Raw genomic sequence first — 25176 nt, forward strand, 5'->3', positions numbered from 1 at the left:
ACCACTTTGGGTATATCCTTACATTTGTCTATGTTCCAATGTCCAAGGTATATTTTTATGGAAAACGTTTTATAGTAAAATTGATACACGCTATTCGGTACGCCGCACTGTTAAACATTTAATTTCAACCAGACACCCGTTCCAAATACATATGGAAGCTATGGCTGCATCTGCACCAATTTCAACAAAACCCAATAACGTCATTCAAATCTCAATTTGATACATTGTTCAAAATTTCGTGTTAATCGAACAAACATTAGGAGTTTGGAGAGCCATTTATGCAGTGTTGCCAAAACTTTGTCGATAAAAAATGCTAGATTTTGTTTAAAAAAATGCTAGAAAATGCTAAAAAAAGTGCCAAATAAAAGTGCTAAAATGTTTTTGGAAGAAACTTCACTTGTAGCTAATAATGAGATCTGTATTTATTAAAAATTCATTATACACATAAGATGGAGTGGGTGTATTTTAAATATTTTTGCAACACCTCGAAATATTCACCAGAGATCCAATTTATTCTTAATCAGAATAAAATTTTTCGATGTAGCCATGTCCGTCTGTCTGATTAAATAACAATAACGATAACAAGCTCGCGATATTGAAAAAAAATCTTTGAAATTTTGCACTTTACTAATATTCCTAGGGTGTTTGGCACTGAAAGTGTGATATATGTATGTCCTTTTTAGGGTAGCCCCAACCGAATTGGCTCTAATTTTATATTTTTGATTTTAATTGGAAAAAAATCTACCTACCAAAAATTATCAATATGGATGCATGCTTCGACTTCAGCACGTTTTTTAACCGATGTTGCTGCAATTTAATATTTAGGATTCTCATTAGGCAGAAAATCTCCATACAAATAATTATCAATATTGGTCCGTGTCCGGGTGGCCTCCAAATTTTTTAATAGACATTATATTTTTCTTAACGCGAACTATCAGACTCTCAGAATGTTCCGCCTTGCTGCTAGCCAAATCGCTAACATTGCTCGTAGCTCCATCGGCGTAACCAGCCGTGTTAGTGTTGTCCGTGCTGCCCATCATGAAATTCCTGCCGAGGAATTCGACAAACAGTGCCGATATCGATGGCTGGGAGGTGCGCAAGGGCATGAACGATTTGTTGGGTATGGATTTGGTTCCAGCTCCCAAAATTGTCAATGCTGGATTGAAGGCATGCCGTTAGGTTAACGACATTGCTTTGGCCATCAGATGGTTGGAAGGTCTCAAGGATAAGTGCGGTGACAAGACCGATGAAATCTATCCCTACATCATCAACCACGTTCGTCCCACCCTCACTGACTGGCATTCCCACACCCGAAGAAATCAACTACGACAAACCAGAATTGGCCCTTAAGTCTGTGTTCGATATGTAAGGACGGGGTGAAGAATCTTTGTTTCTAATGTATTTAGTTTAATTTGAAAAAACAAAAAGAAAACTTGTGATTGGGAACGCCAATAATGGAAATGTATTAACATGAATTCGCAGAAAACCCATTTTTCCTGGATGAAGAAGAAAATAAAGCGTCCTATTTGTTAAAAACATAAAAAAATTGGCACAAATGCAGAAAATTATCAGAGTTTGCTCACAGCCTTCATATTAAAGTACCGACCTATTTTCGATATTTTGAGGAGTTTAGTCGTATTCTCTGGGCTCTGTTAGGGTAGAAAATATTTATGCGGACAAGTTTCTATATTTGGACATATAGTCAATATAAAATTCCCGCCCACTTGCATACTTTTAAGGTTTTAAAACCTTTTTCCCCAAAAAAGTTTGCGGAACATTTTCGATGTAGGTCCATTATTTGACATAACCCCCATTTGAAGTGGGACGCGACCCATTTTTGGTACTATGAAGTGGTCCTAATTTGACATTCTGGATTCCAGTTGAGTAAGAACATCTTTCCAGAAAGTTTACAATTTGGGTTTATGATTTTTACTTTACTTCCCCACAAAGGCTCCGCATAATTTGTTTTCAACATTTTCCCAAATAAACAACCTACTAGCAGGCAATGTCACAGTCACCACCATTTTTTAACATTGGAAAATCAAACTCATAGCGTGAAACATGAAGAAATTTCAATAAGTGTATGTGAAATCGAAAACAACAATTTTTTCGGATTAAACTAAAAAATAACCTGAAAAAAATAAAAGTGCTAAAAAAGATGCTAGGTGCTAGATCAATTTTTTTTGGTGCTAAAGGATTTTGAAAAATGCTAAATCTAGCACTAAAAGTGCTAAATTGGCAACACTGCATTTATGTAAAATCGGACAAATATATATGAATATGTGAGAGCTATATTGAAATCTGAACCGATCCTAAACTATGACAAATTACGTGCAAGTCCAAGAATATGTAGGGACTTTGGTGAACCATTTACATAAAATCGGACGAAAGTATATAGGGGAGCTATATCTAAATCTGAACCGATTTTCACGAAACTTAGCACACATCATTCTAGACTTGAACCAGTACGCTATGCCAAATTTCATGCAAATCGAAAGATATATAGGAACTTTGGTGCACTATTTGCCTCAAATCGGAATTTAACACACATCGTTTTAGACTTAATTCAATACGCTATGCTAAATTTCGTGCAAATCGAAGGATATATAGGAACTTTGGTGCACTGTTTACCTCAAATCGGTCGAAAATATGTATGGGAGCTATATCTAAATCTGAACCGATTTTCACGAAATTTAACACTCATCGTTCTAAACTTAATGCAGTACGCTATGCCAATTTTCGTGCAAATCGAAGGATATATATATATAGGAACTTTGGTGCAATATTTATATATATGGGAGCTATATCTTTATAAGTGACCTGTGCCAAATTTCATCCAATTCGGATTATGGACAGATAGACAAACAGAAGGACGCACGGACATGCATAAATCGACTTAGAAAGTGATTCTATGCATATTCTCAAAAGGAACCATGTTTCTATCTCGTTTCCTTGTTACAGACATATGCACAAAGACATAATACCCTGTACCACAGTGTGGTGAAGAGTATAAAAAAACCACGCCTCTTTTGGTTACATGAAAAAAATATTTTTTAACAAAATTCTTTGCAATAATATGTTCGTTAAAATTTTCGTAAATTGAATTAATTAATACGATGACAATGCCATAGCAATTGAACAACCTCCCACCATAATGAAGGTCGTTCTCATTTAGACGTCTCAAATTTCCTTCACAAGAAATATATATATTTTGATGCATATATACATCTCTTATAAGAAAAGGCCTAGTTAATTAAAATCAACAAATTATTTTTTTTGTTATTGTTGTTATTTTACTATTCAAAGAAGAAAATTTCCTTTAATTTATCTCACACCATCTTAAGAGCTGTTTACAGCTACACATACACACACTCGAACATACATGTATCCCCGAATAAAAGCCATCACATGCCGATTAATTTCAGAGAAATTAACTTATTTTGCCTCTCAACGACAGCAACAACAACAACAGCTAAAGCGTTTTCACAATCTTAATGGTCATCATTGTTGATGATATTTTCCTTGGCAGGACATCGATAGAGAAGGACAAAAAGAACCGTTTGACGGCGACTGACCAACCGACCAATCTTTTCATCACAATGTGGCATAAGCAACCCCTCTACAGGGAAAACCCTTAAGAATGAAAGTAGAAGAGAAGGAGAGGGAGAGTGAAAAAGAAACGACAAGTTGCTTAATTTAAGCACTGCTTCCCAACTCAACATTCTCAAGTGCCAATCAATGTTTTTCCACGAAAATACTTTTGTATTTCCTGACTTAATTTGCCATGATTTTCCTTTTAAGTCTTTATGCTGTGGGGGGGGGGGGGGGGGGGGTGTGGATGGGTGGTTGTTCTCATCATTATCTACTTCTTTACATTTTCATGCTTTTGGATTTTCTTCCTCTTTCTTTTGGTCTTCATCAAGTACAGAAATTAAGCATATTACATGACCTTGATGAAAATGGTATCATCTTTCTGATTCAGTTGCCCGTTTGTTCATCAGGACCACTGCTGGGGATTTTTTTCAGGAGACAAAAATTCAGCGATTATCTTTCATACTCCTTTGCTTTGAACTCAGTTGGTATGACGACGTATTTTTTTGGAATGTTATAATACACTTTTGGTATAAAGATATCTCATTGGACTAATACATTTTAAATTGTTTAAAACCCTTTCAAAAAATGTAAAACTTAGAAAAAAACAACATTTGCTAGTCTTTGAAAAATTTTGAAAAAAAATTAAAAACTACTCTCAATGGGATATATTCCCATAATTCCATAAATTCTAGTATTTTTTTGTTGTTGTTTACCTGCATCCTTCTACATGGCTTGGTAGAATATGTGTGTGTTCACACACACACACACAATGTTATTGTTATTGCTAAAAGTTTTTAATTAATTATAATTTTTTTGTTCATTGCTGTTGTTGCCATTCTTGTAGTGTTTCCGGGCTGTGTGCGTGTACATGTCTAAATAGAAAGTTTTAATTTTACTAACATTAAAATGCCATTTATGTTTCTTGTTGAACTCAAACGCATAGTTTTTGCAAATGGAAGGAAGTGAAGTCAAACTAATTTACCTTCTCCCACACATTTATACATACGAAATCAAAACAAACTAATCATATACGATGCTATTATTTCAAGGCGCATTTTTAAAGAATATTTTTTCAAGGCCAAAGTAAGCCTGGATTTTTTAAACGTAGATTTTTAAAAGAATATTTTTTAGGAATTTTTAAGAATATTTTTAAAGAATATTTTTTCAAGTACCCAAAAATATGGCGTGGATTTTTAAAGAATATTTTTTCAAGTACCCAAAAAGAAGGCGTGGATTTGTAAAGAACATTTTTTTAGGGTCTATAGGAGGCGTGGATATCTTAAAGAATATTTTTTTCAGGGTCTATAGGAGGCGTGGATATCTTAAAGAATATTTTTTCAGGGTCTATAGGAGGCGTGGATATCTTAAAAAATATTTTTTTCAGGGTCTATAGGAGGCGTGGATTTCTAAAGAATATTTTTTCTAGAAGGCGTGGATTTTTTAAGAATGTTTTTTCAGGGTCTATAGGAGGCGTGGATATCTTAAAAAATATTTTTTTCAGGGTCTATAGGACGCATGGATTTCTAAAGAATATTTTTTCTAGAAGGCGTGGATTTTTTAAGAATGTTTTTTCAGGGTGTATAGGAAGCGTGGATTTTTTTAAAAATGTTTTTTTAGGGTCCATAGGAGGCGTGGATTTTTTAAGAATGTTTTTTTTCAGGGTCCATAGGAGGCGTGGATTTCTTAAAGAATATTTTTTCTAGAAGGCGTGGATTTCTTAAAGAATATTTTTTCTAGAAGGCGTGGATTTTTTTACGAATGTTTTTTCTAGAAGGCGTGGATTTTCTTAAGAATGTTTTTTTCAGGGTCTATAGGAGGCGTGGATTTCTTAAAGAATGTTTTTTTCATGGTCTATAGGAGGCGTGGTTTTTTTAAGAATGTTTTTTTCAGGGTCTATAGGAGGCGTAGATTTCTTAAAGAATGTCTTTTTCAGGGTCTATAGGAGGCGTGGATTTTTTTCAGAATTTTTTTTCAGTGTCTGTAGGAGGCGTGGATTTTTTAAGGATGTTGTTTTCAGGGTCTATAGGAGGCGTGGATTTCTTAAAGAATATTTTTTTCAGGGTCTATAGGAGGCGTGGATTTCTTAAAGAATATTTTTTTCAGGGTCTATAGGAGGCGTGGATTTCTTAAAGAATATTTTTTTCAGGGTCTATAGGAGGCGTGGATTTCTTAAAGAATATTTTTTTCAGGGTCTATAGGAGGCGTGGATTTTTTAAAGAATATTTTTTTAAGGGTCTATAGGAGGCGTGGATTTTTTAAAGAATATTTTTTCAAGGGTCTATAGGAGGCGTGGATTTTTTAAAGAATATTTTTTCAGGGTCTATAGGAGGCGTGGATTTTTTAAAGAATATTTTTTCAGGGTCTATAGGAGGCGTGGATTTTTTAAATATATTTTTTCAGGGTCTATAGGAGGCGTGGATTTTTTAAAGAATATTTTTTCAGGGTCTATTGGAGGCGTGGATTTTTTAAAGAATATTTTTTCAGGGTCTACATAAGGCGTGAGGCGTGGATTTTTTAAAGAATATTTTTTCAGGGTCTATAGGAGGCGTGGATTTTTTAAAGAATATTTTTTCAGGGTCTATAGGAGGCGTGGATTTTTTAAAGAATATTTTTTCAGGGTCTATAGGAGGCGTGGATTTCTTAAAGAATGTTTTTTCAGGGTCTATAGGAGGCGTGGATTTCTTAAAGAATATGTTTTCAGGGTCTATAGGAGGCGTGGATATCTTAAAGAATATTTTTTCAGGGTCTATAGGAGGCGTGGATTTCTTAAAGAATGTTTTTTCAGGGTCTATAGGAGGCGTGGATATCTTAAAGAATATTTTTTCAGGGTCTATAGGAGGCGTGGATATCTTAAAGAATATTTTTTCAGGGTCTATAGGAGGCGTGGATATCTTAAAGAATATTTTTTCAGGGTCTATAGGAGTCGTGGATATCTTAAAGAATATGTTTTCAGGGTCTATAGGAGGCGTGGATATCTTAACGAATATTTTTTCAGGGTCTATAGGAGGCGTGGATTTCTTAAAGAATATTTTTTCAGGATCTATATGAGGCGTGGATTTCTTAAAGAATGTTTTTTCAGGGTCTATAGGAGGCGTGGATTTCTTAAAGAATATTTTTTTCAGGATCTATATGAGGCGTGGATTTCTTAAAGAATATTTTTTTAGATGTCCATATGAAGGCGTGAATTTCTTAAAGAATATTTTTTTCAGGGTCTATAGGAGGCGTGGATTTCTTAAAGAATATTTTTTTCAGGATCTATATGAGGCGTGGATTTCTTAAAGAATATTTTTTCAGGATCTATATGAGGCGTGGATTTCTTAAAGAATATTTTTTCAGGATCTATATGAGGCGTGGATTTCTTAAAGAATATTTTTTTCAGGATCTATATGAGGCGTGGATTTCTTAAAGAATATTTTTTTCAGTATCTATATGAGGCGTGGATTTCTTAAAGAATGTTTTTTCAGGATCTATATGAGGCGTGGATTTTTTAAAGAATATTTTTTCAGGGTCTATATGAGGCGTGGATTTCTTAAAGAATATTTTTTCAGGGTCTATATGAGGCGTGGATTTCTTAAAGAATATTTTTTCGGGGTCTATATGAGGCGTGGATTTTTTAAAGAGGGTCTATATGAGGCGTGGATTTTTTAAAGATATTTAGAGGGTCTATATGAGGCGTGGATTTCTTAAAGAATATTTTTTAGGGTCTATATGAGGCGTGGATTTCTTAAAGAATATTTTTTAGGGTCTATATGAGGCGTGGATTTCTTAAAGAATATTTTTTAGGGTCTATATGAGGCGTGGATTTCTTAAAGAATATTTTTTTCTAGTACCCAAAACAGAAGGAATATTTTTCAAGGACTAGAATAGCCGTGGGTTTAAAAAGGAATATTTAAAAAGGTGGGTTTTCAAAGACCAATACAATGGCAAAATTTTTAAATACAATTTTTATGATTTTTTCAAAGAATATTTTCGTGGATTTTAATAAGGATTATTTTTCAAAGGGACATTGAATTTTGCAAAAAATATTTTTCAAGGGTCGATTAATGTGAAGTTTTGAAAGATTTTTTTAAGGATCGCATTAGTGTTACATTCACAAACAATATTATTTAAGACTCACACTACCGTTTAATGGCTATATCTATGGTTCTACTTTTTTTATTATTTTGAAGGGTTTATTTTCCTTTTCCCCCATCGGGAAACATATTTGCGGAACATTTTCGATACAGGTAGGTTGATAAAGTCTTTATATAAATGTCCACCTACTGTTGGGATTTCAACTTTTTAGGCGCATTTCATCGCCGAAGTGCCTGTCCTTTGTCATTCCGGTGTGAGAAAGATATCTGCCGAATATTTTGATACAAGAGTCATATTTGGACATAGCTCCAATAAATAGATCCCTCCCCGTTTATGTTACCTTAAAGGCGCATGTCCTCAAAAATGTGTCTGAAATTTAGCATTCGGGGTTTTAGAGGTTAAGCTTTTTTGCAAAAAAACTTGATTTTTTTAATTTTTGTTGTTTTTTTCATTAGTACTTTTCCACCAGAAAGCCTGGAATTTGGCATTCCAGATTTGAGGAGTATAAGAAATTTTTTTCAAATATTTTTTGTTAATATAGAACCTTGTTTGTTAACGGGTCCCAAAAATGGACCCCCTAATTTTATTTTCTCACAACATAAACAAAGCAAAGAATTTACTAGGACACAGTCTCCGAATGAAGGTCCTGAACTTTTGACGAACATTTTTAATTAACAGCATATGGTGGAGAGCTTGAAGAAAAAATGGACCCTGTCGAAGTTAACGACGATTTTATTTATTAAAGAATATTTCTTCAGTTACTATCGAAATTTCTTCTATTTGTAGGAGAAAATTTCCTTCTTATCGACACATTTAAATATTTATTCAAATACAATTTTCCCTCACGTTTTCTTAAAGTTGTATTGCCCATCCCCGTACTTATCGTTACCAGCACCTTATATTAGAAGAATCCTCCATATAATTCATGCATAGAACATAGCAACAAAAACAAAAACAACGGCAAGAAAAACATTTACTCACCTGAAGATAGATTGTGTCGTGATGACATGGACAAATTTCTTGGTAATGTCATGCAATCACCTCCCGCTCCCCCCTGACTAGTCATCAACATATTGCTACGGCCATCAAGTAAAGCATTACTAATACTGCTGCTGGCCAGTGTCATGGTGCCATTACCACCACCTCCGCCACTGCCACCACCAGGATTGCGTCCATAATTTATTGAGCTGGCATGATGCAAAGTGCCAGCTTTTGGCAATGTCATCATGCCGGGATTGTATGAAATATTCGAGGCGGTATTCATGCTGCTACTACTGGCTACCGAGACACTGGGATTGCGTCCAAAGGTTTGAGTGGAGCCGGTCTGTAGTGTCATGGCCCCGGTTGTATTACCAGCAACATTAACCTGGCCGGAGTTCATGCCTTTGATTTGTAAATGTTCACGTTGGGCAGCAAGGTGAGCTTGTTGTTGTTGTTGCTGCTGCTGTTGCTGAGCCTGTAATTGCTGTTGCTGGGTTTGGGCCTGTTGTTGCTGTTGTTGTTTGCTTGTTGTGCTGTAGGTAACATTATTAATAATTCCCGATCCCATTAGGCCACCAGCAGAGTTAATGTCCATTGCTTGTTTGGCACTGCATAAATTGGAATTGATGCCTCCGCTACCAGCACCACCTCCTGCACCACCAGCATTCATGCCCGGAGGCCCACTGGACATTTGTTGCTGCTGTTGTTGCTGTTGCTGCTGTTGTGATAATTGCATGGCCGTATTCGAACACATGTGTGGCGGCGGTGGCTTAACATCGCTGGCTGTCAGTAGAATCGTACCCTGATCTCCATGATTTTCCACATCCACAATAACATTGGCACTCTGCGAGTGTCCCATGTGATAGTGGGCATGCTTTATGGGATCGGGTGGATACGATGGCACCTGTTGATGCATACTGCGTTGCTGATATTGTTTTTGCAGTGTCTTCACCTCCAAACGCGTCTTGTCACGCTGATAATAAACTCCGGCAAATATTAAAACATTCAAGATGAGTAAACTACAGCCAATCGCTATGGTGACACTTAAAGCTGTGGAGTACGCAGCATAGCCGGCCGATTCGAAGCCGGAGGCCAGGGTATCGGTAGTGGCGTTGGCCATCGTTGTGGGTGCATACACCCCACCGGCAGTGTAGTTGCCACCGCCAACTGGGATACAGGTTGTGTACATGTTCGGCTCAACGGTGGTCACTGAAAGCAAAAACAAAAACAGAAACAAAGATATTGAAGAGTGTGAAAGAGAGAAAGTGCGAAATGAAAAAAAATAGATGAACAAAAATTACATGAATATTCATTAAGATTCATTGATGGAAATGTTGAGTACTGTACAGATTCAGGTAGTCAGGTATGTGGGCTTATTTCAATATGGATAAAAATCTGGGGAAATGGTTTGCTACTTTTCCGTTTGTTATCCTTTTGAAGAATATCTGCAGCTTAAAGGAATTCAGAAATGATTATTATGGCATATTTCATCAAAGGATCAAAAGAGATTTTTTAAATAATAATATTTCAAAGGACCCACAAGGCGTGGACTTTTTAAAAAATCTTTTTTCAAGGATTATAGAAGGCGTAGATTTTTAAATAATATTTTTTAAAAGACCATCATAGGCGTGAATTTTTTAAAGAATATTTTTTAAGGACCATCATAGGCGTGAATTTGTTAAAGAATATTTTTTAAGGACATTCCCAACGCGAGGATTTTTTAAAGACTATTTTTTAAGGACCATCATAGGCGTGAATTTTTTAAAGAATATTTTTTAAGGACCATCATAGGCGCGGATTTTTTAAAGAATATTTTTTAAAAGACCATCATAGGCGTGAATTTTTTAAAGAATATTTTTTTAAAGGACCATCATAGGCGTGAATTTTTTAAAGAATATTTTTTAAGGACCATCATAGGCGCGGATTTTTTAAAGAATATTTTTTCAAGGACCATCGTAGGCGTGGATTTTTTAAAGAATATTTTTTCAAGGACCATCGTAGGATTTTAAAGAAAACTTATCTAGGTACTCAATGGCGTATAGATTTGGATTTTCAAAGAATATTTGTGTAAGGACTCAATGGCCTATAGGCGTGGATTTAAAAAAAATATTTCTCTAAGGACTCAGTGGCTCATAAATGTGGATTTTTAAAGAATATTTCTCCAAGGACTCAATGGCCTTGGAGAAATAGAATATTTCCCTAAGATCTCAAATGCTTATCCTAAGAATATTTCTCTATGGAGTCAATGGGCTATAGGCGTGGATTTTTAAATAATATTTCTCTAAGGACTCAATGGTCTATCGGAGTGAATTTTTAAATAATACTTCTCTAAGGACTCTATGGCCTAGAAGCGTGGATTTTTAAAGAATATTTCTCTAAGGACTCAATGGCCTAGAAGCGTGGATTTTTAAAGAATATTTCTCTAAGGACTCAATGGCCTAGAAGCGTGGATTTTTAAAGAATATTTCTCTAAGGACACAATTATATAAAGTTGTGTTTTTTACGAATATTTCTCTAAGGACTCAATGGCATTTATGTGTTTTTTTAAGAATGTTTCTCTAAGGACTCAATGGCCTATAGGCGTGGATTTTTAAAGAATATTTCTCTAAGGACACAATGGCCTATAGGCGTGGATTTTTAAAGAATATTTCTCTAAGGAATCAATGGCCTATAGGCGTGGATTTTTAAAGAATATTTCTCTAAGGACTCAAAGGCCTATAGGTGTGAATTTTTAAAGAATATTTCTCTAAGGACTCAATGGCCTAGAAGCGTGGATTTTTAAAGAATATTTCTCTAAGGACTCAATGGCCTATATGCGTGGATATTTAAAGAATACTTCTCTAAGGACACAATTATGTAAAGTTGTGTTTTTTACGAATATTTCTCTAAGGACTCAATGGCCTTTATGTGTTTTGTTAAGAATATTTCTCTAAGGACTCAATGACCTAGAAGCGTGGATTTTTAAAGAATATTTCTCTAAGGACTCCATGGCCTATAGGCGTGGATTTTTAAATAATATTTCTCTTAGGACTCAATGACTTATAGGCGTGGATTTTTAACGAATATTTCTCTAAAGACTCAGTGGCCATAAATGTGGATTTTTAAAGAATATTTCTCCAAGGACTCAATGGCCTGTTGTTTTTATTTCTTGCTAGAATCCTTTCATATACCTGGCATTTGTCACCCATGACACATTTATTTCGTTTTGTTCTGCTCCAACTCGGATATTTTTAGAATTGTTTTCTGAGATGACAGCGTGCTGATGCAAAACGTTAATGTCGCGGAAATATTTTTACAGCAAATGTTTGGCTTTTTTCCTCAAGTGGCAGCACTTGAAAATGTCTACAAACTTTTCTTGCGTTTTAGTTTTTCTTCCTTTTTTGTCATTCTTTCATTCATTCACTGTCCAATTTTAGGCGGCGGAGGCGACGTCTGGTCTTTTATAGTCTACATCCTTAACATTAATGTTTCACTTTTTTTCTCAGGGACTTCATAAATGGACTAAAAGGTTTGCGACTATATTTTTTTTAGTTTAGTTGAAATGGGTTTTGGTATATTTGAGGACTCCAATGTTCAAACTTTGTTTCCTAATGTTAAAAGGAGTTTCATTTTTGGGAAGTAATAGTTTTGCTTTTCGTGGTTGCAGGGAAAAAATGAAGTTTAAACTGACGCAGTGAATTTGTTTTTAATTTCTGCTTCAGATGCCAACTTAATGTTGGCCAATAGAGAATGTTTGTATCAGAATTCGCATGGGTTTTTGGGAAAATTTGGCAATAAAGAATTTTTGCATCCGAATTAGGATGGGTTTTTAGGAAAACGGAATCTAAATAATGTTTAAAGATATGTTTCAATATCCTTTTCTCTTTAAGTTATTTGAAATTAACATTTAATAGAAAATCTCGTCCTTTCATTAAACATTTATTAATTTTGAACAAAAATTGAAATTTTCGCTCCCCAGTGTTGTTGATCATTTTTGCACGCAAGTATTGACATTTTTATTGCATCTTTGCAGACCAGTCCCGACAGAGGGACAGACAGACAGACAGACAGACCGGATGATAATTGTTGTTGCTGCTGCTTTGGCTTTATTATATTGCCGGAATGATATGCAAATTTAATTTTAACAATTTTCACGAATTGTATATTTCCTACGTTGGTATCCTTTTGGTTCAGTGGTCGAAACTGTTTCTTTTTTTTATCGATAACCATGAACAGGCTGTGTCCACGCAAGCAATACACATACGCACATACACACACACAAATCTATATAACCATTCATGTATAAAAATCCACACACATACACACGCCTGTCCATATGTGTATAGACTTTGGCATTACAATGCGGTCGAGGTTGATTTACTTTAATTCCTGAACAGCTTTCAACAATTCGTTGACATTTTCAATTTTTAATTATATCAGCAGTAACTGACATGGTCAATGAGTTCGAAACAAACATTGTGCGATATGTATGTGCGTGTGTGTGTGAATGTATATCTGGCACAATGTGTGGGGTTGTAGATATATTAGGTGTGGATGGAGATAATAATGGTCTATAGACGTGGATTTAAAAAAAAAAAAAAAATATTTCCCGAAGGACTCCGTGGCCTATAAGCCAGGATTTTTAAAGAATATGCCATGAAAATTTACAGAAGAAGGATAAGCGCGGATTTTTAAATAATATTTCTCTAAGGACCCAATGGCCTAGCAGCGTGGATTTTTACAGAATAGTTTTCTAAGGACTCCATGCCTTATACACGTGGATCTTTAAAGAATATTTTTTCCAAGGACCCCATGGATTTTTAAAAAATATTTTTCTAAGGACTCCATAGATCTTTAAAGAATATTTTTCCAAGGACTCCATGGATTTTTAAAAAATATTTTTCTAAGGACTCCATAGATCTTTAAAGAATATTTTTCTAAGGACTCTATAGCCTATAAGCGTGGATTAAAAATTTTTTCCCGAAGGACTCCATGGCCTTTAAGCCAGGATTTAAAAAAAAAATATTTTCAGAAGGACTCCATGGTCTATAAGCGTGGATTAAAAAAAATATTTCCCGAACGGCCCTATGGCCTATAAGCGTAGATTAAAAAAAATATTTCCCGAAAGGCTCTATGGCCTATTACCCTAGATTTTTAAAGAATATTTTTCTAAGGACTCTATGACCTATAAGTGTGGATTTTTAAAGAATACTTTTCTAAGGACTCCAAACCCGATAAGCGTAGATTTTTAAAGAATAATTTTCTAAGGAGTCCATATCCTATAAGCGTGGATTTTAAATAATATTTCTCTAAGGACTCAATGGTCTAGGACTCCATATCCTATAAGCATGGATTTTAAATAATATTTCTCTAAGGAGTCAATGGTCTAGGAGCGTGGATTTTAAATAATATTTCTCTAAGGACTCAATGGCCTAGGAGTGTAGTTTTCTAAGGACTCAATGGCCTAGGAACGTGGATTTTTACAGAATAGTTTTCTAAGGACTCCATGCCCTATACACATTGACCTTTAAGGAATATTTTTCTAAGGACTCCATGACCAATAAGCGTGGATTAAAAAAAATATTTCCCGAAGGACTCCATGGCTTTTAAGCCAGGATTTTTAAAGAATATTTTCAGAAGGACTCCATGGCCTATAAGCGTGGATTAAAGAAATATTTCCCGAAAGGCTCTATGGCCCATAAGCGTAGATTTAAAAAAAAAATATTTCTGAAAGACTTCATGGCCTATAAGCGTAGATTTTTAAAGAATATTTTTCTAAGGACTCTATGACCTATAAGCGTGGAATTTTAACGAATAATTTTCTAAGGACTCCATACCCTATAAGCGTGGAATTTTAAATAATATTTGTCTAAGGACTCTATGACCTATAAGTGTGGAATTTTAAACAATATTTTTCTATGGACTCCATACCCTATAAGCGTGGAATTTTAAAGAGAATTTTTCTAAGGACTCCATTTCCCGAAGGACCAAAAAACCTTCTTTTGATTTTTTTTTGAATTTAATTGACTAATTTTCATTTTTCAACATCCCACCCTAATATTATCCCATGACATCCGTTGTCAAAATGAATCCCCTTTTTAATGTTATAGATTTCACAACCTCAAATTAAAATTAATTCAGTGAGAAGAAAATAACAGCAACAATGAGACACAAGAAACCTTTCAGACCTCAAATTATTCATCCAATAAATAGCGTTCATTTATCTGTTTGTGCAGTTCTTGAGAATAGTGTCATTGTCATGTCATTGCATTTTACCACACTTCCCCCCAAGTGGAATGTAAACAAGCAAAAGATGGCGTACAAAAAAAAAAAAAAAAAAAAAAAAAAAAACTACAAAAATCAGCAAAAACAAGAAAACTAAGAGCAGAGGATCATTAACCGTCATCATCAACTTACACGACTGACAACTACTGGAATAGTGAGCGAGAGACACAGACAAGCAATCACAAGAAACTGTCACACAGTTGTTTTGGGGGAATCACATCCCAAAGGCAAGGGGGATATGGTATTTCTCTATGTCTACAAAATTAAAATATACAACTCAAGGACATTACAAACCAAAAAAATAAAAAAAGTGAAACACTGACTGAAACAAATCACAAAACACACAACGAAAATGACGAATGCAACACGAGCGAATTATTTGTGACACAGCAGAAAAACGTTGTAGTTATAGTCGAACGATATCCAGATCTCAAATTTCCATAGTTTATTAAGATGTTGCTAAGGGAAAAATATACCTACATGCAAAACAGCAGAGTAAGGAAGAAGAAGAAGAGAAAAAAAAAATCGACGACAACAACGAAATTAAGAAAACCCCACAAAGTTCAACGAAGCTTAAACAACAAATATCCCTTAATGTACATTTAATTAAGGCGAAATTGTGAGACCAAAATACATTAAGAAATAACGAATGGAAATGAAAACAAAAACTTCACACAATGAGACAAAGGATGTCACAGTTGATGATAAGGGTCATTGAAAAAATATTATTTAAAAAAAATCCAAGCTGAACAAATATATATTTTTTTAAATCTCACTTAAGGCACACCTTTAGAAGGTCCTTAAAACAAGTTTTAAACTATTTACGCCTATGGAAGGTCTTAACAAACCATTTTTTGTAAAAAATCAACGCCAATGGAAACTCTTGAAATATTCTTAAAAAATCCAAGCCTACGGAAGGAAATTAAAAACATTTTTTTTAAATCAACCTTTATGGGCCATGGAGCCCTTAGAGAAATATTCATGTAAAATGTACGCTTATAGGTCATGGGGACCGTTGAGATATATTTTTTAAAAGTCCAAGATTATAGGCTATGGTGTCCTTAGAGAAATATTATTTAAATTTCCACGTTTATAGGATATGGAGTCCTTAGAGCTTATAGACCATGGAGTCCTTAAAAAAATAATCCTTAAATATTCACGATTATAAGTCGGATAGTCTTTAGAGAAAAATTCACGCTTAAAGTCTAATATTTCTTAGAGAAACATTTTTTAAAATCCACGATTTTTAAAAATTCATGACACTTCAAAATCCACTTCAAAATCCACGCCTGTTTTGGGCACTTGGAAAAATATTATTAAAAAATGTACTTCAAAATCCACGCCTGTTTTGGGCACTTGGAAAAATATTCTTTAAAAAATCCACACTTGGAAAAATATTCTTTAAAAAATCCACACTTGGAAAAATATTCTTTAAAAAATCCACGCCTTTTTTGGGCACTTGGAAAAATATTTTTTAAAAAATCCACGCCTATTTTGGGCACTTGGAAAAATATTTTCTATAAAAAATTCACGCCTTTTTTGGGCACTTGGAAAAATATTCTTTAAAAAATCCACGCCAATCTTGGGCACTTGGAAAAATATTCTTTAAAAAATCCACACCTATTTTGGGCACTTGGAAAAATATTTTCTATAAAAAATCCACGCCTCTTTTGGGCACTTGAAAAATATTCTTTAAAAAATCCACACTTGGAAAAATATTCTTTAAAAAATCCACACTTGGAAAAATATTCTTTAAAAAATCCACGCCTGTTTTGGGCACTTGGAAAAATATTCTTTAAAAAATCCACGCCTGTTTTGGGCACTTGGAAAAATATTCTTTAAAAAATCCACGCCTGTTTTGGGCACTTGGAAAAATATTCTTTAAAAAATCCACACTTGGAAAAATATTCTTTAAAAAATCCACACTTGGAAAAATATTCTTTAAAAAATCCACGCCTGTTTTGGGCAATTGGAAAAATATTCTTTAAAAAATCCTTTATTCAAAAAAAAATCCTTGAAAAAATATTAAAAAAAATATTTTTGTCCTTTTTTAAAAAATCGACGACTGTTGCGACGACTGGCCATGGTGTCCTTAGAGAAATATTCTTAAAAATCCACGCCTGTTGTGGTGGTTGAAACATGTTGCGTATACGTTATGGCACTAGTCATACGCCTCATCTCTATTGCATTAAATTAAAATTAATTAAAATTACCAAGATTTATTTTTATATATCTCGGAACGACAGATAAAACAGAAGTTGCAGCGACAGAAAACAAACACAGAGGTAAAAAAAACTTATTTTTAATTGCATTTCTGCCAACAGAAAATTTGTGTTGCAAAATATCCTTAATCATGGCATATTACGTTACTACAACGACGCGCACACACATACAAATAAACACAAACACAACAAAAGGATGAAACTTTACAGAGAGTCCTTGAATTGCATTTATCCATTTAAGACCTTTCACCACTTACTAGGATTGACATAAAATGCATTTGGGGTTTAGGGTCCAACAAAAGAAAATTTGTTTCGAGGGCAAGGAAACTGCTGAACAAAAATCTACAAAACAGAAGTACGAAATTCAAAGACACTAAATGAAACCAAAAAGGATATTGTAAATTAAAGGGTGTAAACGAAAGTAAAATGAAAAAAATTAGAAAAAGGGGGGTTAAATATGAAAAAATGGTGTTTGAAAATCCTGAGGGGATCGAAATTATGTAGGGTGAAAATTCAACAAAACTAAAGTCTTAATTGTCATTAAGGATACTCTGGCCTTGTAACCCGTACCAGAGAACGTTTTGTGTTTCGAACAAGAGGCGGATCGGATGGAAGGAGAACATAATGATACATAATATTATAAGATCTGTAAAAAATGGTGACACCTCTGGACTCTACCTTTTGCTATAGAAAAAACATGGAGACTAGAGGTTTTTTCTATAGAAAAAAATTCGTGAGACCTCTGGTCTCCATGTTTTTTTTCTATAGAAAAAAATTCGTGAGACCTCTGGTCTCCATGTTTTTTTTCTATAGAAAAAAATTCGTGAGACCTCTGGTCTCCATGTTTTTTTCTATAGAAAAAAATTTGTGAGAGCTCTGGTCTCCATGTTTTTTCTATAGAAAAAAATTCGTGAGACCTCTGGTCTCCATGTTTTTTCTATAAAAAAAATTCGTGAGACCTCGGGTCTCCATGTTTTTTCTATAGAAAAAATTCGTGAGATCATTGGGTAGTGTTTTTTCTATAGAAAAAAATTCGTGAGACCTCTGGTCTCCATGTTTTTTCTATAGAAAAAAATTCGTGAGACCTCTGGTCTCCATGTTTTTTTCTATAGAAAAAAATTCGTGAGACCTCTGGTCCATGTTTTTTCTATAGAAAAAAATTCGTGAGACCTCTGGTCTCCATGTTTTTTCTATAGAAAAAAATTCGTGAGACCTCTGGTCTCCATGTTTTTTCTATAGAAAAAAATTCGTGAGACCTCTGGTCTCCATGTTTTTTCTATAGAAAAAAATTCGTGAGACCTCTGGTCTCCATGTTTTTTCTATAGAAAAAAATTCGTGAGACCTCTGGTCCAAGGTTTTTCCATAGAAAAAAAAATTCGTGAGACCTCTGGTCCAAGGTTTTTCCATAGAAAAAAAATCGTGAGACCTCTGGTCCAAGTTTTTTCCATAGAAAAAAATTCGTGAGACCTCCGGTCCAAGTTTTTTCTATAGAAAAAAATTCGTGAGACCTCCGGTCCAAGTTTTTTCTATAGAAAAAAATTCGTGAGACCTCCGGTCCAAGTTTTTTCTATAGAAAAAAATTCGTGAGACCTCCGGTCCAAGTTTTTTCTATAGAAAAAAATTCGTGAGACCTCCGGTCCAAGTTTTTTCTATAGAAAAAATTGGTAAGGCTTCCAAGGTTTTTCATTGTTTTTTGTAGAAAAAAATTGTGTGATGATTTTGAAGGTCAAGTTTTTTGACATAGAAAAAAATCTCTTTAATTTGCAGTTATTTTTCTTCTTCTGCATTTAATAACAATTTCCCGTTATTAGCTATTGGATGCCAACGTTTCAACATTGCTTTGTTCTTGTTCCAATATCAAAATGTATGTACGTATGTGCTTAAAACCGTATGACCCCAATGAAATCCGTATCACTCTTTAACCGCAATTTGCGTAATTTTTTTAATTCATTAAATATTTTAACAGATGTATAAACCAAAACAACCGACCCAACAACCATCGAACCATCAAACCTGCCAAACAAGTTGGACGGCAAACAACATTTCGTTATACCGGTTGTCATGTTTGCGGTAATTTTGGTCGTTGGTTGTTTGTTGGGTTATTTTCACTTAACTATGGCCATCATTATTTCGAGATTCGATTTTTTGTTGTTGTTCGGATTCATGGAAAATAATTCAAGTTGCAAAGTTAAAAACAAATTAAATTGCATTTTTTCTGTTTTTTTTTTATTCATACTTTTCGTATGAGTAGGCATTTATTGAAGTGAAAATTTGAAAATTTGGGGGAAAGTATTTTTTTAAATATTTTACTTATGGGTAACCTAAGGGTTTGCAACCCAGAAATTTTGTGAGAATACCAAGAAGAAATGTTGCCAGCAGAACTTTAGCCAACAAAATCTTTCAGCTTACCATTAAATAGCTAATTTAGTTTGGTCATTAGCAACGCAAAGAATCAATTTGGTAGCTGACCTAAAAGCCCACAGCCAACAGGCAAAAATCGTATGCACACACACACATACATACATAGTTATTCATTATACACTTTCACTCTCTTATCTGGTATTCTAAGTTACTCCTTTTTTTGGCAAACTGAGATTGGCTGGCAGGCTTTGCCGTTATCGAGTTCAAGATATATCACCGCAAACGATGATGACAACTACAATAACAACAACGTCAAGAATTTCACGAATGATGTTGAAAATTTCGTATTTGCCTCCTATGGGTTTAATTGTTTCAAAACCATAGCTTATACAGCTGGGAGCATGAACGACGTGGTGTATGTGTGGATGTATGTGTGTTTGCCCTCTGCTATGTGTACAAAGATGACATTTCCATTTTTGCGGTCGTCATCAACGTGGCTGTGATTATTTAGCTTCTTCTTCTAGCCAGCTAGTGTTTTAGATGGCGGTATAATTTTTTTCTCTTATGTTGGTTTTCCTTGGCCTTTTTGTTGTTCGTTGTTTGTTTTTGTCTCTTCTTCTTCTTTATTTTTGTATTCATATTTATTTCAAAGCAACATAATTGGGTCAACAGCTAGAGAAGCAGATGTAGATGCAAATTTGTTGTTTCTTTTAGAACAAATTCGTGAGACCTCTGGTCCAAGTTTTTTCCATAGAAAAAAATTCGTAAGACCTCTGGTCCAAGTTTTTTTTCTACAGAAATAAATTCGTGGGACCTCCAGTCCAATTTTTTCTACAGAATTAAATTCGCGAGATCTCCAGTCCAAGTTTTTTCTATAGAAAAAAATTCGTGAGAGCTCCGGTCCAAGTTTTTTCTATAGAAAAAAAAATTGTGCGACCTTCGGTCCAAGTTTTTTCCATAGAAAAAATTCGTGAGATCTCCGGTCCAAGTTTTTTCTATAGAAAATAATTCGTGAGACCTACGGTCCCAGTTTTTTCCTATAGAAAAAAATTAGTGAGACCTCCGGTCCAAGTTTTTCCTATAGAAAAAAATTCGTGAGACTTCCGGTCCAAGTTTTTCCTATAGAAAAAAATTCGTGAGACCTCCGGTCCAAGTTTTTTCTATAGAAAAAAATTCGTGAGACCTCCGGTCCAAGTTTTTTCTATAGAAAAAAATTCGTGAGACCTCCGGTCCAAGTTTTTTCTATAGAAAAAATTCGTGAGACCTCCGGTCCAAGTTTTTTCAATAGAAAAAAATTCGTGAGACCTCCGGTCGAAGTTTTTCTATAGAAAAAAGTCTTTATAATTCTGCTGATGTTAGCAACTTCTAACTACAGCTAATGGATTCCTTAAAGTATTCTGGGTCAATATGCGTATTCTGGGCATTTTTGCTGATGTTGTTTCATACAGTCTGCACACACACTTATGCATATACTTATGTATGTACGCACACCTGCAAAATATCAGTTAGCCATAATATTTGCTTTGTTCTTGTTCTTGTTCTTAGTTTTATTTCCTTTGCAACTGTCAAGTTGACATGATTTTTAATGTCATTTTTTCTCTCTCCACATAATCATCTGTATGTGTGTGTGTGAGCACGCGGCTCATCTAGATGCGTAACATGTATGCCATCCACAGCAAAATAAAGTCTATGTATTTGTATTTGTCGCTCTTGCTCTCTGCATCCATCACTTCGCAGAGTTTCCCTTATCAAGGCTATCCTGAAAAGCAGGCCAGTTTTTCAAAATAAAATGTGCTCGTTATGTCTACAATTTTATGCGTCCATGTGTGTGTGTGTTTGTATTCTGAATTGTGTAGCCCCAACTGTGCCATGCTATAGGTCAAATGCTTTTGACAGTTTTTACTCTTTCAATTAGCGTCTAATCAGGTTCATTTTGATCTATAATGACATTGACTTGGTGTATGAATGTGTGTTTGTGTGGCTGTCTCATGTTTTGCCATCAAAGGCTAGGACTTTAAAATAAACACACACACACAAAAAAAAAATGTCCGATTAGACATTTAATGTCTCAAGCGAATAAAAAAGGCATCTTCAAAATTTAGATAGGGTTTTAGAATTTTGTTAAGACATGCTAAAGGTTAATTTTAATGACATGATTAGGATAGGCATAGCCAAAAGGGATCGAAATTAAATGAAAATAAAATAATATGGACTAGACTGAAGGTAAATATAATAATATTATTAAAGGCAAGGTAAAAAGGACAAGGAAAAGCACAAGATACATTTTTTCTTTGAATTGCTGAAATTTAATTTGGACCAGAGGTCTTACGATTTTTTTCTTTAGAAAAAAAAACATGGAGATCAGAGGTCTCACGATTTGTTTTCTATAGAAAAACCAGTGAGCGGAGCAGTATAGTCGGATGGGGCCGACCATATGATACCCTACACAACTTCCACGAAAATCGAACTTTCTGTGATACTACATTCTGAGATTGGACAATATTTCGCGATCTTTGCACCCTCTTAGGCCAACAAATATAATTAATATTCTGTGCAGCTCTTCTAATTACTTGCCCAGATTTCTTTCAGCAGGTGTTGTGTTGTGCTGTTCGGCTTTCAATTGTGGCCTATAGATCAACTCAAAAAAAACACACAAGAAATTAAGTTTTCGGTCCACTTCATCCCAATATTATTAATTGATCATCACCGAAAATTATAGGCATCCTTGACCATACCTGGATCCTCATGTAAAATTTCAAAACAAATTTTGTTATATTTCACACAGACCAGAGGTCTCACGATTAGAAAAAACTTCGACCAGAGGTCTCACGAATTTTTTTCTATAGAAAAAACTTGGACCAGAGGTCTCACGAATTTTTTTCTATAGAAAAAACTTGGACCAGAGGTCTCACGAATTTTTTTCTATAGAAAAAACTTGGACCAGAGGTCTCACGAATTTTTTTCTATAGAAAAAACTTGGACCAGAGGTCTCACGAATTTTTTCTATAGAAAAAACTTGGACCAGAGGTCTCACGAATTTTTTTCTATAGAAAAAACTTGGACCAGAGGTCTCACGAATTTTTTTCTATAGAAAAAACTTGGACCAGAGGTCTCACGAATTTTTTTCTATATAAAAAACTTGGACCAGAGGTCTCACGAATTTTTTTCTATAGAAAAAACTTGGACCAGAGGTCTCACGAATTTTTTTCTATAGAAAAAACGTGGACCAGAGGTCTCACGAAAAAGCGTGGACCAGAGGTCTCACGAATTTTTTTCTATAGAAAAAACTTGGACCAGAGGTCTCACGAATTTTTTTCTATAGAAAAAAAACTGGGACCAGAGGTCTCACGAATTTTTTTCTATAGAAAAAAACTGGGACCAGAGGTCTCACGAATTTTTTTCTATAGAAAAAACTTGGACCAGAGGTCTCACGAATTTTTTTCTATAGAAAAAAACTTGGACCAGAGGTCTCACGAATTTTTTTCTATAGAAAAAAACTGGGACCAGAGGTCTCACGATTTTTTTTCTGTAGAAAAAAACTGGGACCAGAGGTCTCACGAATTTTTTTCTATAGAAAAAAACTGGGACCAGAGGTCTCACGAATTTTTTTCTATAGAAAAAAACTGGGACCAGAGGTCTCACGAATTTTTTTCTATAGAAAAAAACTTGGACCAGAGGTCTCACGAATTTTTTTCTATAGAAAAAACTGGGACCACATGTCTCACGCATTTTTTTCTATAGAAAAAACTTGGACCCGATGTCTCACGAATTTTTTTCTATGGAAAAAACTTGGACCAGAGGTCTCACGAAAAAAAGGTCTCACGAATTTTTTTCTATAGAAAAAACTTGGACCGGAGGTCTCACGAATTTTTTTCTATAGAAAAAACTTGGACCAGAGGTCTCACGAATTTTTTTCTATAGAAAAAACTTGGACCAGAGGTCTCACGAATTTTTTTCTATAGAAAAAACTTGGACCAGAGGTCTCACGAATTTTTTTCTATAGAAAAAACTTGGACCAGAGGTCTCACGAATTTTTTTCTATAGAAAAAACTTGGACCAGAGGTCTCACGAATTTTTTTCTATAGAAAAAATTTGGACCAGAGGTCTCACGAATTTTTTTCTATAGAAAAACTTGGACCAGAGGTCTCACGAATTTTTTTTCTATAGAAAAAAACTTGGACCAGAGGTCTCACGAATTTTTTTTCTATAGAAAAAAACTTGGACCAGAGGTCTCACGAATTTTTTTTCTATAGAAAAAAACTTGGACCAGAGGTCTCACGAATTTTTTTTCTATAGAAAAAACTTGGACCAGAGGTCTCACGAATTTTTTTCTATAGAAAAAGCTTGGACCAGAGGTCTCACGAATTTTTTTCTATAGAAAAAGCTTGGACCAGAGGTCTCACGAATTTTTTTCTATAGAAAAAACTTGGACCAGAGGTCTCACGAATTTTTTTCTATAGAAAAAACTTGGACCAGAGGTCTCACGAATTTTTTTCTATAGAAAAAACTTGGACCAGAGGTCTCACGAAATTTTTTCTATAGAAAAAACTTGGACCACAGGACCCTAGGTCTCACATATTTTTTTTCTATTGAAAAAAACTTGGAGAAAGAGCCTCACGATTTGTTTTATATAGAAAAACAAACATGGCGACCAAAGGCCTTACTAAGTTTACTATAGAAAAAAAGTTAGACCAAAAGTCTCAAATTTTGTATCTTAATTTCTGAAAATCTTCCACTTTATAGTATTTGACTTCAGAGGACTATACTGTGCATCAATTGGCCTTAAAGGCTACTTCTGTATTGCAACGATACGCATCACCCTTAATCCCTAATAGCAGAGGCCCCTGTTGCATGTGACGTATGAGCGTTTGGAATGGAATTATTATTTCTTTGTAATAATCATACGCACCCTATGCCATTAACTAATTTCTGCAAATAAACCTATTTCCTTTTTATTCGTATTATAACCTTGTAATTGATACAAATTGCATAACTAAATTAAATAATTCCTATTAAATTAACATAACAATACTGCCAAAATTTAACTTAATTTTAGAAAAATACAACTAATAACAATAACATTGAATGATGATCGATTTTGTATTTCTTATTCATGGAACTTCATACAGCTTTTTCAAAGTCAATCTATTGCTCATAATAGGTCTATTGTCCTTTTCGGTGTGTCTGTATAACAATAAGGATACCATTGACAATGATGAGGATGATTATGTTTTCTACCGATGATGATAATAATTACTGTCCATATAAAATTTCCTCGTTTCTTTATTATTACGGTTTGGAAAACTCATTATCTCCGGACAATGGCAAGCAACAATGATGGATTGATTGATTTCTATCAGAAATAATATTAAGTTAAGAAATGTCGTTATGGTTGTTGTTGGTTGTCGTTTTCGATATTCTTTGTTGTTTTTGTTGCCTATGTTGATGATGTATGGCAAATTTTTGTTGGCACAATAATCGATTTTGATGACCATAATGATGAACCTAAATATCGATTAAGACCAGCTTTGTATTTGCATGACAATGGAGTTGGGAGCAGGGTTGCCAATACTAAATATTTTCGGGTAAGAAAAAACATTCTTAAAAAAATCCACGCCTGTTTTGGGTACCTAAAAAGTATTTTTTATAATATTCCTTTGGGTAAATGAAAAAAAATGTT

At 34.4% G+C, this 25176-nt stretch overlaps 1 protein-coding gene and 1 pseudogene across 1 annotated transcript in view; one reads left to right on the top strand and one right to left on the bottom strand.

Moving 5' to 3' along the window:
* Nucleotides 1-912: 912 nt before the first annotated feature.
* On the top strand, nt 913-1369 carry LOC133334510 (cytochrome c oxidase subunit 5A, mitochondrial-like; annotated as a pseudogene).
* A 7272-nt stretch (nt 1370-8641) lies between these two features.
* The window catches only part of LOC133334509 (neurogenic protein mastermind-like), a 36857-nt gene continuing 20322 nt past the window's right edge, over nt 8642-25176 (bottom strand). Inside the window, exons 2-3 of the mRNA XM_061542823.1 lie at nt 9152-9858; nt 8642-9109 (exon numbers count right to left, since the gene is read on the bottom strand). Of these exons, the coding sequence (XP_061398807.1) occupies nt 8642-9109; nt 9152-9858 (1175 nt within the window). The remainder of the gene's footprint in view (nt 9110-9151; nt 9859-25176) is intronic.

The sequence above is a fragment of the Musca vetustissima genome, unplaced genomic scaffold (genome assembly GCF_032173495.1).
Source record: "Musca vetustissima isolate MV318-11 ecotype Yass unplaced genomic scaffold, APGP_CSIRO_Mvet_v1 utg49300, whole genome shotgun sequence".
In the NCBI taxonomy this organism is placed as follows: Eukaryota; Metazoa; Arthropoda; class Insecta; order Diptera; family Muscidae; genus Musca; species Musca vetustissima.